This window comes from Sus scrofa, chromosome 16 (genome assembly GCF_054392235.1).
Source record: "Sus scrofa isolate SSC_HxYL_T2T_F1_AM1 chromosome 16, Sscrofa_HxYL_maternal_Yorkshire_Landrace_v2.0, whole genome shotgun sequence".
Classification (NCBI taxonomy): Eukaryota; Metazoa; Chordata; class Mammalia; order Artiodactyla; family Suidae; genus Sus; species Sus scrofa.
Window position 1 is genome coordinate 76,418,176 of NC_139398.1, and position 17,024 is coordinate 76,435,199.

Below are 17,024 nucleotides of genomic sequence, written 5' to 3' on the forward strand. Positions count from 1 at the left end.
ATGTTTAAGCTTTTCTAAAGTGGCTGCAATATTACATTTCCTCCAGCAGCATATGAGGGTTCATTTCTCTGCATCCTTGCTAATACTTGTTGTTATCTGTCTTTTTTAGTATAATTATCATAGTAACTGTGGAGTGATATTTCATTGTGCTTTTGACTTGCATGTCTCTGATAGCTAATGATATTGAGCATCTTTTCTTGTGTTCATTAACCATTTGTAAATTTCTCTTGTAGAAATGTGTATTCAGATCCTTTGCCTATTATATAATTGGGTTATTTATCTTTAAAAAAGAATGAGTTGTAGGGATTTTTTATTCTGGACACCAGTCCATTAGCTGCTATTATTATTATTATTATTATTTTGTCTTTTTGCCATTTTTTGGGCCGCTTTTGCAGCATATGGAGGTTCCCAGGCTAGGGGTCCAATCAGAGCTGTAGCTGCCGGCCTGCGCCAGAGCCACAGCAACTCGGGATCCTATTCTTGTCTGCAGCCTACACCACAGCTCATGGCAATGCCAGATCCTCAACCCACTGAGCGATGCCCGGATTGAACCCACAACCTCCTGGTTCCTAGTCGGATTCATTAACCACTGAGCCACGATGGGAACTCCAGCAATTATTTGATTTACAAATACTTTCCAGCATTCACTCCACTCTAGTTTTATCAAGGTAGAGGGTGGTATTGTCCTGAGAAGGAAAATTAATACCTGGATAATGTAAATAATTAATTTGGTACTTCAGAAATTGGCTGTAGAAAAAGATGTTTGCAAATATTGAACATTTCATAAACTCTTAAAAAGCTGGGTCTATTTTTTCCTTTAATACATGTATAGGCATACTTGTTTTATTAGGCTTTGCCTTACTGCATTTTTTTTTTTTTTTTTTTTTTTTTTTTTTACAAATTCAAGGTTTTGTGGCCACTGTGCATTGAGCAGGTCTTTTGGTGTCATTTTTCTAAGCATTCGCTCACTTCATGTCATGTGTCACATTCTGGTAATTCTCACAGTATTTCAAACTTTTTCATCATCATTGTTATATTTGTTATGGTGATCTGTGTTCAGTGATCTTTGATGTTACTGTTTTAATTGTTTGAGGGTGCCACAAACTGCACTCATATAAGATGTCAAACTTAATAGATGGTTTGTTGTGACTGCTTCATTGCCTGGCTTTTTCCCCATCTCTCTCCCTCTCCCTGGGCCTCCCTATCTCCTAAGACACAACAATGTTGAAATTAAGCCAATAACCCTATAGTGGCCTCCAAGTGTTCAAGTGAAAGGAAGAGTTACATGTCTCTCACTTTAAATCAAAGGCTAGATAATTAAGCTTAATGGGGAAGGCATGTAGAAAGCTGAGATAGGAGTTTACGTTGTGGCTCAGGGGTTAATGAACCTGACTAGTATCCATGAGGACATGGGTTTGACCTCTCGCCTTGCTCAGTGGGTTAAGGATCTGGTGTTGCTGTGAGCTGTGGTGCAGGATGCAGACTCGGCTTGGATCTGGCATGGCTTTGGCCAGCATCTGTAGCTCCGATTAGACCTCTAGCCTGGGAACTTCGTATGCCACGGGTGTGGCCCTAAGAAGACGGAAAAAAAAAAAGAAAGCTGAGATAGGAGGAAAACTAGGCCTCCTGTGCCATTTAGCCCACTTGTTAATGTAAAAGAAGAGTTCTTGAAGGAAAGTAAGGTGATACTTCAGTGAACACATGAAGAGAGAGCAAAATAGTTTTATTGCTGATATGGGTAACGTTTTAGTGGTCTAGAGAGAAGACCAAACCAGCCACAACATGACCTTAAACCAAAGCTAACCCAGAGCAAGGCCCTAATTCTCTTCAATTCTGTGAAGATTGAAAGAGGTAAGAAAGCTGCCCAAGAAAAATTTGAAGCTAGCACAGGTTGGTCCTTGAGGTTTAAGGAAAGAAACCATCTCCATAACATGAAGATGAAGCAGCAAGTACTGGTTTCGAAGCTGCTGCAAGTTATGCAGAAGATGAGATATATATATATATACACACACACACACACACACACACATAAAATTTGGTATATTCATGAAGGTGGCTACACTAAAGAATAGATTTTCAGTATAGACAAAACAGTGTTATTTTGGAAAAAGATCCAGTCTAGAACTTTTATAGCGAAGAGCAGTCAATGCCTGGCTTCAGATCTTCAAAGGACGGGCTAACTCTCTTAGAGGCTAATGCAGCTAGTGACTCTTAAGTTGAAGCCAGTGCTCATTATGAAAATCCTATGACTCTTAAGAATTATGCTAAAATCTACTCTGTGTTCTATAAATGGAACCACAAAACCTGCATAGCATCTTTTCTGCAGCCCATGGTATCAAGGGGTAATTTTGATTTTGATTTTTGTGTTTTATCATGTAAGAAATACATCCCGTTAAGACTATAGCTACCATAGGTAATGATTCATCCGATGGATCTGGGCAAAGTAAATAAATTGAAAACCTTCTGGAAAGGATTCACCATTCTACTATTACGAACATTTGTGATTCATGGAAAGAGGTCTAAAAATCAACTTTAAGAGGAGGTTGGAAGATGATGAGTCCAGCCCTCATAGATGACTTTGAGGGGTTCAGGTCTTCACTGGAGGGAATCACTGTAGATGTGGTAGAGATAGCAAGAAAATTAGAATTAGAAGTGGGACCTGAAGATGTGACTGAATTGTTGCAGTCTCCCAACACTTTGATAGGTTGCTTCCTATGAATGAGCACAGAATATGTTTTTTCGAGACGGCATCTACTCCTGGTGAAGGCACTTTGAGGATGGTTGAAATGACAGCAGAAGGATTTAGAATATTATATATTGTATAAACTTATTTATAAAGCAGGGGCAGGATTTTGAGAGAATTGATTCTAATTTTGAAAGAAGTCGTACTGTGGGTAAAATGCTGTCAAACAGCATTGCATGCTACAGAGAAATCCTTCTTGGAAGCCAGAGTCCTTCAGCGAGGCAAACTTCATTGTTGTCTTAATTTTAAGAAATGGCCACAATCACCCCAGTCTTTAGCAACCATGACCGTGATCAGTCAGCAGCCATCAAGATCAAGGCAAGACCTCCACCAACAAAAAGATTGACTCGCTGAAGGCTTAGATGATGGTTAGCATATTTTAGCAACAGAGTATTTTTAAATTTAGGTATGTACATTTCTTTTAGACATAATGCTATTGCATACTTAGTAGACTACGGTATAATGTAATCATTACTTGTATGTGCTCTGGGAAAGCAAAAAATTCTTGTGATTCTCTTTATTGTGATACTTTATTGTGGTAGTCTGGAACTGAACCCACAGTATCTCCAAGGTATGCCTTTACTCACATAATGAAGCTGATTTTCCTTAAGTGAATAAAAACAAATATGTCTATAAAGTGGATATACCCTGCAATTCAGAAGACTTAAACTTTATAGAAAATCCGTAGGCTCAGTTAATGTAGCATGAACATTTAATATTAATATTCTAATTGAATTCATAAGAATTTGATAAATGTCAGGGTCTTTAATTCTCAAAATTCTAAACTATGCTTTTCATTTTGAGTTATCTAAGGAATATATTTTCCAGTACCAATCCTACTTTAAAATTGAGACAATCCAGATTATAGGGAAAAAAAGAAAAACCTAACTGACATGACCATTTCTTTGAGAATATTGTCATGGTTTTACATCAAGGTTAAGTGTTTTCCTCTAAAATTTTTAGACTTCATTATTCTTAAATTCCTTGTTTTATTGTTGGTTTTATGAACCTATATATCAGTTTTGTATGTATATGACTTAAGAGCCCATGGGCTGTAAACGATGCAAGTATATTCTTTTTCATCCTTGTTTTGGGTATGTAGCTATGATTTCAAGTAAAACTATTCCAAGAGTTATGTATGTGTCGGATACAGGTAACTAGTTCTTCATTTTATGAACGCTTGTAAAATTCAAAGCTGTAGATGAGGGTTTCTTTCATTCTTTGCTGTGAGGCATTCTGGGATGTTGATGATACCATGTCTCTGCTCACTGATCACAGAGCATCCCTTCCCCACAATTGTGAAACCAGAAAGTGTCCCTAATTGCCAAATGTTTTTTCCTGGGGAACAAAATTTTCCTCAGTTGAGAACTGCTGCTTATTAGGTAAAGGCATTGTGAAATGAATTTTATCATTATATACTCAACTTTTAATTTTGACAGGGATAAAATTGACCCATTTTGGTGTGCTATGTGTTTTCTTCTTTTGAGCATTATCAGGTCTAGGTACTAAATGTTTAGTAGGTGGTCAGGAAGAAGCTGAAGAGAGAAACAGGGTGGCAGTGTGGCAGAGGAGATTTAAATAATGAGACCCTGGGGAAATGAACTGTTGAGTTGCTAGCACAGTGCTGAGAGTGTGGTAGGTACTCGTGTTTGAACCTCTCCATATCTAGGATCTCTTAAATTGAGCAGAGCCTTTTGTTTGCACATGTTGTGAAAGATAACTTGGAAGTCTCACCACTTTGTTCTGTGTAGAAATGATTAAATTTCTTTGTAATTAATAGTGTTTGAAAACTTCAAGTGACCAGAATGTACAGACTGTTCCTAGGTTGTTCGGTGACTCAGCCAGGTTGCTTAAGAGACTGTGAGAAATAAAGGTCGTCAATCAGTTGATGAATTAATAAGCCTCTAGGTTTTATTTATTTATTTATTTATTTATTTATTTTTAATTTGCTTTTTTGGGTGACACCTGCGGCATATGGAGGTTCCCAGGCTAGGGGTCCAGTCGGAGCTATAGCCACAGGCCTACGCCACAGTCACAGCAACATCAGATCTGAGCCATGTCTGTGACCTACACCACAGCTCACAGCAATGCTGGATCCTTAACCCACTGAGTGAGGCCAGGGATTGAACCCACAATCTCATGGTTCCTAGTTGGATTAGTTTCCACTGTGCCACGACAGGAACTCATTATTATTTTATTTTTATTATTATTATTATAACTTGTATGCTTCTCTTTATAATAAGAATTTGGAACCTGTCCCTGGGGGCTCTTTTTATGTATCTTACACATTCCTTATGCCCCCAAACAGTTACAGTGGAAAGAGAGTAGACTACCGTAGGGGATGTAGATAAGTGGATTTTCAAAGTGTTTAGCTTATTGGTACTCAGGGTTGATTGTCAGCATTGCAGAAATTGCTCAAATGAAAAGAGGGGTTTAAGAAGGAGGTTTTTTCCCAGTTACTAGTGGAAGGAAGGAATTCTTGCCTCTGACCAGCTTAATACATTCTACTATTTAAATCTTCTAAATTGAAAAATTCTGATACTACTTTTGAACATCTCATGTGATTCAGTCTTAAAATAGTTAGAAAATTCTGTTAAAAATTGGAAATTCATGGCTCTTTCCTTGGACTAAATTTTGGCTTAAAATGACTCATTATTTGAATAATTCCTTCTCTGGGTCCTTTTTAGACTTATTTTCTTGTCTGTGTGTGTGTTTAATGTTGTCTGTGACCCACTCTGTTAAGACTGAGTAACCAAAAGTTTTCATTGCCAGCATGAGATCCTCTGACAGTATACATAACTTAGAGATCTTTGTTGATGCCCCGCCTCCCAATTTTTCTGTATAGTTTGGAATGCAGTGCCTAGATTGTTCTCTCAGAAGGGACAGTAGAGTAGTGGCTGCTTGGCAAGACAAGTTGTTTAGCCTTCACCAAAATCACTGCCCTCGTTCTGGCAGGCCAAGCTCAGTGGGTCCAAAGAGGCCTGCAGGCTTTCTAGGCCCAGCTGTCTTTCCTGAGATGGGGCTTATTATGAGTCATCCAAACAGAGAGATGCTGAAGATGGTCTTGAGAGACGGGAGTTGAGCAAAGGAGAGAGGCTCTAAAGTACCCAGGGAAGATGTTAATGTCTGTGGTGGGATGACTGATCCAGTGGCTTAAGCTGGGCAGTCCTGGGGGAGGTTGCAGCTTTGAGAGAGACCTATTCCTAGGGTCACAGAGGAGGGAGCGCTTGGGGGCAGGGAACTTTAACATCAGGGTGTTGTTCTTAAAGCCTAAAGGTTGATGATGATTCTAAAATGTAGATGTCCCTTAGTGTCCTATAGTCTCAGCAAATTACGGAGTAATGAAATATGAAAAGTGCAGAAGAACTAAAAGGTAGTTATAAAAAGAATTAGAAAGTTAAGAGGAGACTTAAAAAAAACCAACAACAACAGAGAAATATAGGGTAGAATAAAGACAAGGAAGTTGTTGCATTAAACCCTTTGTAATGACCCTATGAAGTAGGTGGGAGGTAAAATAAGGTAAAAATAGGTAAAATAAAATGCAAAAAGAACTAGCTTAATGGAAAAGTATGAATCTAGAAGTAAAGATAATGAAAATAGTTTTTAAATAAATAGAGCTGTTGACATAAAAATAAAAATTTAAAAAATCATCATTCTCTATTTTTTCATAACAGCGTTTGTCACAGTTGTAATTAAATAATTGTTAGGATAAGCATTTGTTTAATATATAGCTCCCCTCCTGGTTTGTAAGCTTCATCCTAACAGCAGCTATGTCTTTCTTGTCTGCTTCAGTATTCCCAGAGCATAGCAGTGTGCTGGCAACATATTTTTAGCAAGTTCTCTTTGGGTTAAAGTATGGAGAATGTTAATTTGCTTTAGAAGTTTTGTTATGTGAAATTAGACTTTAAGGTAAGGGACTAAATAAAAACAAAAGACTTTTAAAAAAGAGAGTAAACTGGCATTCCCTGGTGGATTTAGTGAGTTAAGGATCCGGGCTTGTCACTGCCGTAGCTCTGGTTGCTCTGCTGTGGTGCAGGTTCCATCTGATCCCTGGCCCAGGAACTTCTGCATGCCCTGGATGCAGCCAAAAATAATGAACTAGACTAGACCAGCATCCATGAGGTTGAGGCGTTGCTGTGAGCTGTGTCTTATATCCCAGTCCTGGCTCAGATCTGGTGTTTGAGTGGCTGTGGTGTCGGCCAGCAGCTACAGCTCCAATTCTGAAGTTCCCCCTAGCCTGGGAACGTCCACATTGGGTGCGACCCTTTAAAAAAAAACCAGAGTAAACTACAGTAGGCTAGGCAGTAAAGCAGAACATTTAACAAATGCTTCAGCAATAAGAGATTCTCGATAATGTTGACTTTTCTGAATTTTATTATGAAACACCGATAATTATTTATTATTATTATTTTTTGTCTTTTGTCCTTTTAGGGCTGTACCCGGGGCATATGGGGCTAGGGGTCTAATGGGAGCTGTAGCTGCCAGCCTATGCCACAGCCACAGCAAAGCCAGATCTGAGCCACATCTGCAACCTACCACACAGCTCATGGCAACGCCAGGTCCTTAACCCACTGAGCGAGGCCAGGGATCGAATCCGAAACCTCATGGTTCCTTGTTGGATTCGTGAAACACCAATAATTAGGTGACAAAAGCAAACATGTGAGAGAAAACATGACAGGGAACCCAACGCTGCCCTCTTCTCCCCTTGGCCCTCACATGGGAGAGCTCCTGGAACTGAGGTCCTTTTGGGTCACGTTTTTATTTTTCCCCTTGGGGATAGTTCTCTTGTAGGCTCCACCCCTGCCTTTTTTTTTTTTTTTTTTAATTATTGAGGTGAAATTAACATAACAAAATTAACCTTTTAGAGTGAACAGTTCAGTGGCATAATATGTTCAAAATGTTGTGCAACTAACCGTTATCACTAATTCCAAAATGTTTTTATTACCCCACAATAAAAGCTGGTACCCTTAAATACTTATTTCCAATTTCCCTCCCCTCAGCCCCTGGCAAGCAGCAAGCTTTCTGTCTTTATATGTTGTCCCTGGCCTCTTATTAAACTAGATCTGTTTGAGAGGGATATGCTATGGCCAAAAAGAAATTATTTGGTTTTAAAGGCTTAGATAGTACTAGGACTCAGAGTTTGATCTCTTTTAAATGTAAATCTGTTTCTTTAATAGCATTTTCAAAGATTTTGTAAACACAAGTGGTATTTATGTGTATTTTATAATGAAACTTCATAATTCTCTTAATTCTTTAGCTTTCTATCCTAAAACTATATAATATATAATGACTATATTGATGGTTTCTTCTACTAACCTATGTAATTTGCACCTCTGTAGCATTTGTCTCTCTCTACTTTAAAACAGGTTTCAACTCCTGATTGACAACCACTGCATTAGAATCATTCCTCTTAAGAATTTGGTCTTCTCTTTCAGTAGAGACTGCTAATACATTATTTGTTGGAAATATTATAGAGTGATAGAGGAGAATTGCTAAATCACTCAAGAAGCCTAGTCATTCATTGATTTTTTTTTTCTAAATAATCATTTCCAAAACTGCTTTAAAATTTTTATCTTAGTTTTTAATTTTGATTTTTGGCAATACTTTCCTGCTTATTATGTAAGGGTCATTTCTTGTTTGGCTGTTATGCTAAAGGAATTCAGCTTGATTGCCTAATAGGAAGTAGTTTCATGGAAAAAGTAAATATAGTCATATGAGTTTTCCAGCATTACTGGAAACATTTGAACTGTTTTGAAGCACAAGGAATAAAGCATTCAGCAGTTGAAAAAAAAGCAGAATTTATTTACACAAATTTCCATACTTTGATGTCTGAATAACTTAAGACAACTGTGTTCTGTTACCATGAAACTTATTGATAATAATTTAAATTATGTCTTCCTCTGCTTCTTGCCTCTGCCCTAAAAATTCTGTTTTCTCCGAGTGTAAAGGCTCTTTGGCCACTACTTAAATCATGTTATTTCTCACTAATCAATGTTAAGTCAGTTATATTTAAAATGGAATATTAGATTTGATTAAAAACTTATTTCAAAATAGATTTGTAGCATACTTAAATGTTGTAGTTCTAATTATAGATTCCCTGTAGAGTTGAAAGTGACAGTTTTTAATCCCTTTTAAAATCACATCAGAAAAGAAAATACTTAGGGATAAACCTGATCAACGAGGTAAAAGAATTGTATGCTGAGAACTACAAAACAATAAAGGAAATTGCAAATAATTGGAAGAAATGGAAAGATATTCCATGCTCGTGAATTTGAAGAATTAAGTTTAAGATAGCCATACTACCCAAAGCAATCTACAGATTTAATAAAATTCCTATTGAATTACACATGATGTATTTTACAGAACTAGAACAAATAATCCTCAAATTTATATGGAACCATAAAAGACCCAGAATTGCCAAAGTAATCCCAAAGAAAAAAAACAAAGCAGGGAGTATAACTTGCCCAGACTTCAGGCAATACTGCAAAGCTACAGTAATAAAAAAGGCGTGATATTGGCACAAAAGCAGACATGGATCAGTGGAACAGAATAGAGCCCAGAAATAAACCCATACACCTTTGGCCAATTAATCTTCCAAAGAGGAGGCAAGAATATGCAGTGGACACAGCTGTGTCTAAATCAGTGAAGTTAGAACCCATCGTCACACCATACACAAAAGTAAACTCAAAATGGCTTAAAGGACTTAAGCTTAAGACAAGACCCAGTGAAACTCCTAGAAGAGAGCATAGGCACAGCATCCTCTGACATAAATTGTACCAGTGTTTTCTTAGGTCAGTCTCCCTAGGCAATAAAAATAAAAGCAAAAATAAAACAAATGGGGTCTAATCAAACTTAGAAGCTTTTGCAAAGCAAAGGAAACCATAAGCAAAAGAAGGAACATTGTATAGACTAGGAGAAAATATTTGCAAATGATGAGAACAACAAGGGATTACTTTCCAAAATATACAAACAGCTTAAACAACTCAGAGACAGAAAAACAACCCAATCAAAAACTAGGTGGAAGACCTAAATAGACATTTTTCTAAAGAAGACATAGAGCTGGCCAACAGGCACATGAAAAGATGTTCCACATGGCTAATTATTAGAGAAAAGCAGATCAAAACTATAATGAGGTACTATCTAGTCAGAATGGTCATCATTAAAAAGTCCGCAAACTATAAATTCTGGAGAGGGTGTGGAGAGAAAAGGGAACCCTTTTGCACTGTTGATGGGAATGTAAATTGGCACAGCCACTGTGGAGAACAGTATGGAGGTTCCTCAGATAACTAAAAGTAGGACTATATGATCAGCACTACCACTCTTGGGCATGTATCCAGACAGAATTATATCTTTGAAAAGATGCATGCACCCCAGTGATCATAGCAGCACTGTCTACAATAGCCAAGACATGGAAACAACCTCAGTGTCCACTGAAGATGAATGAAGAAGATATTTGTGTGTGTGTGTGAACAATACTCAGCCATAAAAAATGACATACGCCATTTGCAGCAACATGGATGGACCTAGAGATTATCATGCTATGTGAAATAATTCAGAAAGAGAAAGACAAACACCATAGGATATCATTTAGTTGTGGAATCTAAAATAGGACACAAATGAACTGTTTACAAAACAGAAACATTCACAGACAGACAGAACAGACTTGTGGTTGCCAAGGAGGCGGCAGAGGGATGGATTGGAAGTTTGGGATTAGCAGATGCAAACTGTTATAGATAAACATCAAGGTCCTACCATGTAACACAGGGAACTATATATATTCACTATTCTGTAATAAACGATAAGAGGAGAGAATATGAAAAATAATATATGTATGTGTAACTGAATCACTTTGCAGTATACTAGAAACACAATGTTGTTAATCAACTATACTTCAATAAAATGCATTAAAAAAATGACTTTTTAAGGATCATCTTGCCACAAGTCAGTTTTGTGATTTTACCTGTAACTAATTAAGTATAATTGGAGACAAAACTTTGAAAAAAATAAGATAGGGATGGTGGAAGCTAGCTAAAAGAGGGGAAATTTAATGTAATATTATTAGGTGTTGTCAATTAAGTAATAGGGTTGAGAGATGGCATCTCAGCTGGTGTTTTCCTGGGCATAAATTATTTAATAAGGCCTTGGGAAGAAAGAAAATCCCATGAAGTGGTGCTTTGGCTGCTTCTCTGCATAGTAAAATTCAATTTCAGTTAATTCTGTTTCCAGAGCCATGGAAGAAGGAGATGAAGGCCATCCCTCTGTAATTTTTGGTACCTAAATTTTTCCTAAGTATAGATGGGGAGAGAAGTGTTATTAACATAATGTGCTTTTTATAAGAATACTGTGCTTTAGCTACTTCTCTCCCGTATGTGTTTGGAATGTATCTAATACGTTCTAACCATTTTACTTATTTAGGGACTACGTTCGGAGTGAACTGGAGTCAGCCTATGAAGGACCCATGTATTTAGAACCCCTGTCCATGAATCGGTTTACCACAGCCTTAATAGGTAAGTATTATAAAAAAAGGAAAAGTGTAGGTAGGAATGAACCAGTCTTAATTACTATGGTATAAAATTGGTGCACATGCAATACAAAAAAATATTGGAATACTCAGTTATTCTTGACTCTTTCAAAATATAGCCATTGTTAAATGTTATATTTTCTTTCTTTCTTTCTTTTTTTTTTTTTTTTTTTTTGCTTTCTAGGGCTGCATCTACAGCATATGGAAGTTCCCAGGCTAGGTGTCAAATCGGAGCTATAGCTGCCGGTCTACGTCTCAGCCACAGCAACTTAGGATCCGAGCTGCATCTGTGACCTACACCGCAGCTCATGGCAGTACCATATCCCGACCCACTGAGCGAGGCCAGGGATTGAACTTGCATCCTCATAGATATTAGTCAGATTAGTTTCCGGTGTGCCACAATGGGAGCTCAAATGTTATATTTTCTTATTAGTCTTTTTCTCCCGTACATAGGTGTTTCTTATTTTACATGTTTGTAATCTCATATAGCCTGTACTTGCTTGTGTTTTGTTTAAGTATTTGGGAAGATTAATTTTGAAATAAAGCTAATAATTACTTTGTAAGACTAAAATGTCTTAATGTTGTTTATTATTGTTAAAAGCCGTTATCCTATAGTAAAAATAAAGTGCCAGAAACAGCACAATCTTGAGACATGATTGAAATATTCAGGTAGTGGGATGTTTAAAACAAAAGTGTTTGCTAGGACACTAACCATGCAGATATATTCCAAAGTGAATTTCCAGACGCTGCCATGCCAGAGTGGGAAAAAAGGAAGTGAGAGAAAACGTGTATGTGATTATTAAACTTACCCATGCAGAGGTTATTAAGAGTTTGAATGTTGGAGTTTAAAGGAGGATTTCTCTAGAGAGCTGTTTTCTCAGAATACCTTCCCAGCCTGTCACATTTTGGAAGTTAGTGGTGGACCATTTGGAGAGTCACATGGTTTTTGTGGCTTAAAAGGGATAGTGCAGACTAGTGTCTGATTTAGGCCTGCAAAATCTAGAGCTGCACCATTTGAAACAAGCCACAAGTAGCTCATGAGCACTTGAAATGTGGCTAGTCCAAATTAAGGTGTACTGTAGTGTAAAATACGCGATTGCTCAAACTTCATACAAAAAAGATGCAAAATGTGTTGTTAATTTTTTAATATAGATTGAATGTATGTGATCAATTGGGATATATTAGGTTAAATAGAATATACTGTTAATTAATTTTCCTTCTTTTTCCTTATAAAATGATGTTTCCAGAATATTAAACATTATATATGGTTACTATTATAATTCCAATCTGATGTAAAGGCCAACAGTGGGCTGACTGGCCTTTGGGTTTATGACTATGGGGTCAGAATGTCTTGTGGGATTCTTCTGTATCATCTAATATTTGTAGGCAAAGGATGTTAGTTTGCTGTGGACTAGATGAGGGCCCCAAGAGTCTATGGGATTGCCTTAGGTCCTTCCAGGAGGCCCCTTTAAAGGATGAGAAGATTTAACAAGGATTGAATTTCCAGATTCCCAGGAGCTGAGGAAAGAACCAAAAACAGCCAGAGGAGGGTATGTAACAAGCATCAAGGGTACTGCAGGTGAGAGATCCATGGTGATAGGAGCAGTCAGAAGAATTCTTAAAAAATGCCCCAGAGAAAGGATATCTGTTGTAAACGCTCCAACTCCAGGGAGCACCAACACCTTATTTTAAGAACTTAGTGGAGTAAGTGTTCCCTATTTCCCCCTTCTCCTTACTCTCTGCCCGCTTCAGTCAGTCAGGAAGAGCATGAGGTTGTGCTGGCAGAAAAAGGAAGAAGTTTGTTGTAACCTCTTCACTCCCTCTCACAATTGTAGCTTTTCTCTGATGCCATAGGAGGCTGAGCTAGAGTAGAGGAAAAGCCACAACTTTATTTTATTTTATTTCTTAATGAATTTATTACATATTTAGTTGTACAATGATCATCACAATCCAGTTTTATAGGATTTCCATCCCACAACCCCAGCGCTTCCCCCATCCCCCAAACTGTCGGCTTTGGAAACCATAAGGTTTTCAAGGTCTTTGAGTCAGTATCTGTTCTGCAAAGAAGTTCAGGCTGTCCTTTTTTCCGATTCCACATGTCAGTGAAAGCATTTGATGTTGGCATCGCATTGTATGGCTGACTTCACTTAGCATGATCATTTCTAGGTCCATCCATGTTGCTAAAAATGCTGGTAATGGCTGAGTAATATTCCATTGTGTATATGTACCACATCTTCTTGATCCACTCCTCTGTTGATGGACATTTAGGTGGTTTCCATGTCTTGGCTATTGTAAATAGTGCTGCAGTGAACATTGGAGAACATGTGTCTTTGTGAGTCATGGTTTTCTCTGGATAGATGCCCAGGAGTGGGATTGCTAGATCAAATGGTAGTTCTGTGTTTAGTTTTCTGAGGAATCTCCATACTGTTTTCCACAGTGGTGGCACCAATTTATAATCCCACGAACAGTGTACTAGGGTTCCTTTTTCTCCACACCCTCTCCAGCACTTATTATTTGTAGACTTTTGGATGATGGCCATTCTGGCTGGTATAAGGTGGTACCTCATCATGGTTTTGATTTGCATGTCTCTAATAATGAGTGATGTTGAACATCTTTTCATGTGTTTCTTGGCCATCTGTATGTCTTCTTTGGAGTTTAGATATTTGGCCCATTTTTTGATGGGGTTGTTTGTTTTTTTGGTATTGAGCGGTAGGAGGTATTTATAAATTTTGGAGATGAATCCCTTGTCAGTCGCTTCATTTGCAAAGATTTTCCCCCATTCTGTGGATTGTCTTTTCGTTTTGCTTAGGGTTTCCTTTGCTGTGCAGGAACTTTTAAGTTTGATTAGGTCCCATTTGTTTATTTTTGTTTTTACTGTCATTACTTTAAGAGGTGGATCTGAGAAGATGTTGCTGTGGTTTATGTCAGAGAGTGTTTGGCCTGTGTTTTCCTCTAAGAGTTTTATGGTGTCTGGTCTTCTATCTAGATCCTTAATCCATTTGGAGTTTATTTTTGTGTATGGCATTAGGGAGTGTTCTAATTTCATTCTTTTCCACGTGGCTGTCCAGTTTTCCCAGCACAACTTATTGAACTGGCTGTCTTTTCTCCATTGTATATTCAGTTGGCTGTAGGTGCGTGGGTGTAATTCTGGGCTTTCGATCCTGTTCCACTGATCTATATTTCTGTCTTTGTGCCACTACCATACGGTTTTGATGACTGTTGCTTTGTAGTATAGTTTGAAGTCAGGGAGCCTGTTTCCTCCAGCTCCATTTTTCTTTTTCAGGAAGGCTTTGGCTATTCTGGGTCTTTTGTGCTTCCAGACAAACTTGAAAATATTTTGAGTTCTGTGAAAAATGTCCTTGGTAATTTGATAGGGATTGCATTGAATCTGTGTATTGCCTTGGGCAGTATAGTCATTTTGATTATATTGACTCTTCCAATCCAAGAGCATGGTATGTCTTTCCATCTATTTGTGGATGGAATCTTTGATTTCTTTCATCAGTGTCTTATAATAGTTTTCAGAGTACAGGTCTTTTGTCTCTTTAGGTAGATTTACTCCTAGGTATTTTATTCTTTTGGATGTGATGGTGAAAAGCCACAACTTTAAATCAGTTTCAAAGTTTTGTTTATTATTAGATTGAGGCTGTAACCTGTGCAAGTTTAGAAAAATTATGAAACTTGCCTTAGGTACAGGAGAATACTCTTCTTCACAGACAGTAGGGCTCCAAAATAATGTCGCTTAGTGGCTCTATTCTGTGAGTTGGTGTATTCCATAATGGTAACATCCAAGGATGAAAATACTTGCTAGGTTAGAAAACTCATAAAGTGTTCTCTTTATGTTGTGATTGTTGCAATTTATTATAAATCTGTATATTTCCTTAGATTTTCCCTGTCAGTGGTTATGACAGTGTGTTTACTCAACTAAGATTCAATTAATTGGAAATAAAATCCATGAACTATTAAGCAGCATTTTTCTTTAGACTTTGACTTTAAAGTAACTTTCTGTTCCTCTTCTTTAATTTCACTAATGAGCTTTTAATGAAAAACTAAGTAATTTGAATATGTCATCAACTCTTAGGGTTACAGATTTCTTGGAGTTATTTCTTATAGTGGAATATTGAAATCCAAAGAGTTCATTTTCTTTTTGATTTATTCAGAATTGTCCGTTTGGAATCAGCATGTCCAGTTAAACAGCTTCCTATTCTTTGGGAGCAGTGTAGAAAAGATTCCCGCTAACACTAACTCCTTCCTTCTTTTGCCTAAATAGCAGGAGTAGTTTTCTCTTAGAATCATAGCATGTGAGTCATACTCTGCTGTGAAGTAGATAAATGAAGCCTGTAATCAGGGCTGAACACTAAATGTGCTGGCCTAGACTTATGGGAATTTGCAGAGCTTAGAGGAAGTTTACATCATGCTGAACAAGGAAATTTAAATATTGTAGCTGTGAGTACAGTGAAAGTAAAATATGCCAGAATGAAAATTCCTAATCATTCCTAGTATTAAAGCATTTCCCATAAATACTTTTATTTCTTTTGGCATTTTAGGTAGTTTTTTAATCAAAGAAGTATAATTACTTTTAAAAGTCAAGAAATACCACAGTTTTATGATGAAAATCAGCTCTTTTCCACACCACAACCCTCTACTCTCAGGTATCAGTCCCCAGAGGCCTCTCTCAACTCACCATCATTTTCTCTATGCTCTTTTCTCTCTTGCTCCTTTCTGGAAACCCTGTTAATTGAATAAGTTTCCTCCCATATTGAGCCCCTAACTTACTTTCTTTTCTTTCTTCGTTTCTTTCTCTCTCTCTCTCTTTCATTTTCTTTCTTTCTTTTTTTCTTTTTTTGCTCTTTTTGCCATTTCTTAGGCTACTCCCGTGGCATATGGAGGTTCCCAGGCTAGGGGTCTAATCGGAGCCGTAGCTGCCAGCCTACGCCAGAGCCACAGCAACGCGGGATCCGAGCCGCATCTGTGACCTACACCACAGCTCGCAGCAACGCTGGATCGTTAACCCACTGAGCAAGGGCAGGGATCGAACCTGCAACCTCATGGTTCCTAGTCGGATTCGTTAACCACTGCGCCACGACGGGAACTCCCCTTTCTTTCTTTCTTAGTGTAGTTGATTTACAAAACGTTGTGCCAATTTCTACTGTATAACTTACTCTTCTATTTTCTTTATGTCTCTTTCTCTTTTATTTTCTGAGATTTCTTAACTTTATCTTCCAACCCTTTTGTTGTTTTTAATATCCTGGAGTTTGTTTTCTTTGTGACAGTCATTTAGATTTCTTAGATATTGTTTACTTTGAGGCTTTCTTTTGTTCCTTGCATTTTCTTCACTTCCCCTGAAATCTTTTTTCTTTTTGTTTTGGTCTTTATCTTATGTGGGACAGCAGTGTTTCTTAAGCCTGGATTAGAATCACCTGGTTATATTAAATAACAAATTATGAATAGTGATGCTTAGACCCCATCCGAGGCTGCTAAACCAAGAGTTTTACATAAATATCTGAGGTCCTTGTGTGATCGTTTGTATTAAACTGTTACTGAGTTGTTGATTGGAACCTTGTTAAAGCTTACCAACTAATGTATTTTGTGGTTGGTGTTCAGGTTTTTGAGGATACTCCTAAGTGTGCATATTTATAGGTCTTTTCATTTGGACTTGGTCAGTTTACCCAAGGAGGAATCTTTCTGTCCCCTCTAGGGGAAGCTGGTCTCAGTGACTAGAGTTGGGTGGCAGTGAGCATGGCAGCAGTGTTTGAGAGACCT

General features: G+C 37.7%; 1 protein-coding gene across 5 annotated transcripts in view; it reads left to right on the forward strand.

Moving 5' to 3' along the window:
• The window catches only part of RNF145 (ring finger protein 145), a 62,968-nt gene that overhangs the window by 19,636 nt on the left and 26,308 nt on the right, over window positions 1–17,024 (forward strand). For all 5 annotated transcript variants that reach the window (XM_085001874.1, XM_085001873.1, XM_085001876.1 and 2 more), the window contains one exon: window positions 11,159–11,250. In XM_085001874.1, coding sequence (XP_084858000.1) covers window positions 11,159–11,250 — 92 coding nt within the window. The remainder of the gene's footprint in view (window positions 1–11,158; window positions 11,251–17,024) is intronic.